This window comes from Propithecus coquereli, unplaced genomic scaffold, assembly GCF_000956105.1.
Source record: "Propithecus coquereli isolate 6110/MARCELLA unplaced genomic scaffold, Pcoq_1.0 Scaffold289, whole genome shotgun sequence".
In the NCBI taxonomy this organism is placed as follows: Eukaryota; Metazoa; Chordata; class Mammalia; order Primates; family Indriidae; genus Propithecus; species Propithecus coquereli.
In genome coordinates this window covers 969,561-970,947 of record NW_012148496.1, presented here as the reverse complement: position 1 = coordinate 970,947, position 1,387 = coordinate 969,561, and the positions used below count along the sequence as shown (strand labels likewise).

Here is a 1,387-nt window from a genome sequence, read left to right as displayed (position 1 = left end):
CTGCTAGTTGAAGGATAACTGGTCAATTAAATTAGAGAGCAATTTGATAATTTCTAGAAAAATTGAAACTGTACATGCACTATGACCCAGCAATTATACTTTTACATATAATATACCTGGAGATATACATGGACATGTATATATAAAAATTTGTTTCAATGTTGTAATAGTATAAAATCGAAAATGACTCACCTGTCCATCTTTAGGAGAATGAATATAGAATCCAGTATAACCCTGTGATGGAATACTATACAGGAGATAAAATGAATAAATCTGATCTATATGTCAACGTAGAGAGATCTCACACACACACACACATAAGTAACAAATGACTGGAAGAATACACATGAAATTCGTGATTGTGGTTGCCATTGATTGGAGGGTAGGTGCATAGGGCAGGAATAAAGGGAACTGCAGCTTTACATGTCATATCTTATTTCCTTTATATTAAAAAATCTGAAGCACATATGATAAGATTTACATTCGTGAAATCTTTCATTTTTGTAAACATTTTTACAAATAAATTACATGGCTTAGTTTTAGAATTGAACTATATGATATTGTAAAGTGTGTCCTGAGAGAAGGAAAGATAATTGTTTCAACATTTTTACCATTTTTAGTAAACCTCTGGATAATGCCAGTAAGCTTTCACAGCTCGTTGAAAAAAAGCTTGAAGAATACTACAAGATTGATGAAAAGAGCCCAATAAAGGTAATGTATGAAAGGCAAGTAGTGACTATGCATAAAGTCTATCTTACTTCTTTACAAGCCGAAAAAACTTACTCATTTATTTTCTAGTATTTGGGAATCATCTATGTAGATCTCCAGTACTGATTTTAGAGCTGTTAACGTAGACAGTTGTGGAAACCTTAATAGATAGTGTGGTTTAGAGGGGAAGTTAGTGGGTTTCGAAGTCAGCACGGTGTCCAAATCCGGCTCTGTCATTTAATTCATTGTTAATGTCAGTTTGGGCAAATTATATAACTTAAGTAACTAAATTTTCCTTTCTATAAAATGGAGATAATAACAGTATCTATTTTATAAGTTAGTGAGAGGATTAAATGAGTTAATACATGTAAGTCCTTAGAATAATGCTTGCCAATGAGTAAACATTTAATAAATGTAGGAATTCCTGTTATTACTAGCTCTGTGACCTTGCATTCATTTTTTTTAATCTATAAAATGGATGAGATAATATGTATCTTGGCTTGGTTGGTATGAGGATTAAGTAAGTTAACATGTAAGTATTTGGCACCTATAGGAATTTAGTAACTGGCAGCTGTGGTCTTATAAAGATAACATAAACAAAGACTAAGGTTGGAACCTTGGGAATACCGGCATTCAGGTGTGGGTTAGAGAATGAAGAGCCTGAGGAGACTGACAAAGG

The 1,387-nt window shown here is 32.8% G+C and overlaps 1 protein-coding gene across 1 annotated transcript in view; it reads left to right on the top strand.

Moving 5' to 3' along the window:
- STXBP3 (syntaxin binding protein 3) overlaps positions 1 to 1,387 on the top strand; it is a 58,753-nt gene that overhangs the window by 19,062 nt on the left and 38,304 nt on the right. Inside the window, exon 6 of the mRNA XM_012648502.1 lies at positions 621 to 711. Coding sequence (XP_012503956.1) covers positions 621 to 711 — 91 coding nt within the window. The remainder of the gene's footprint in view (positions 1 to 620; positions 712 to 1,387) is intronic.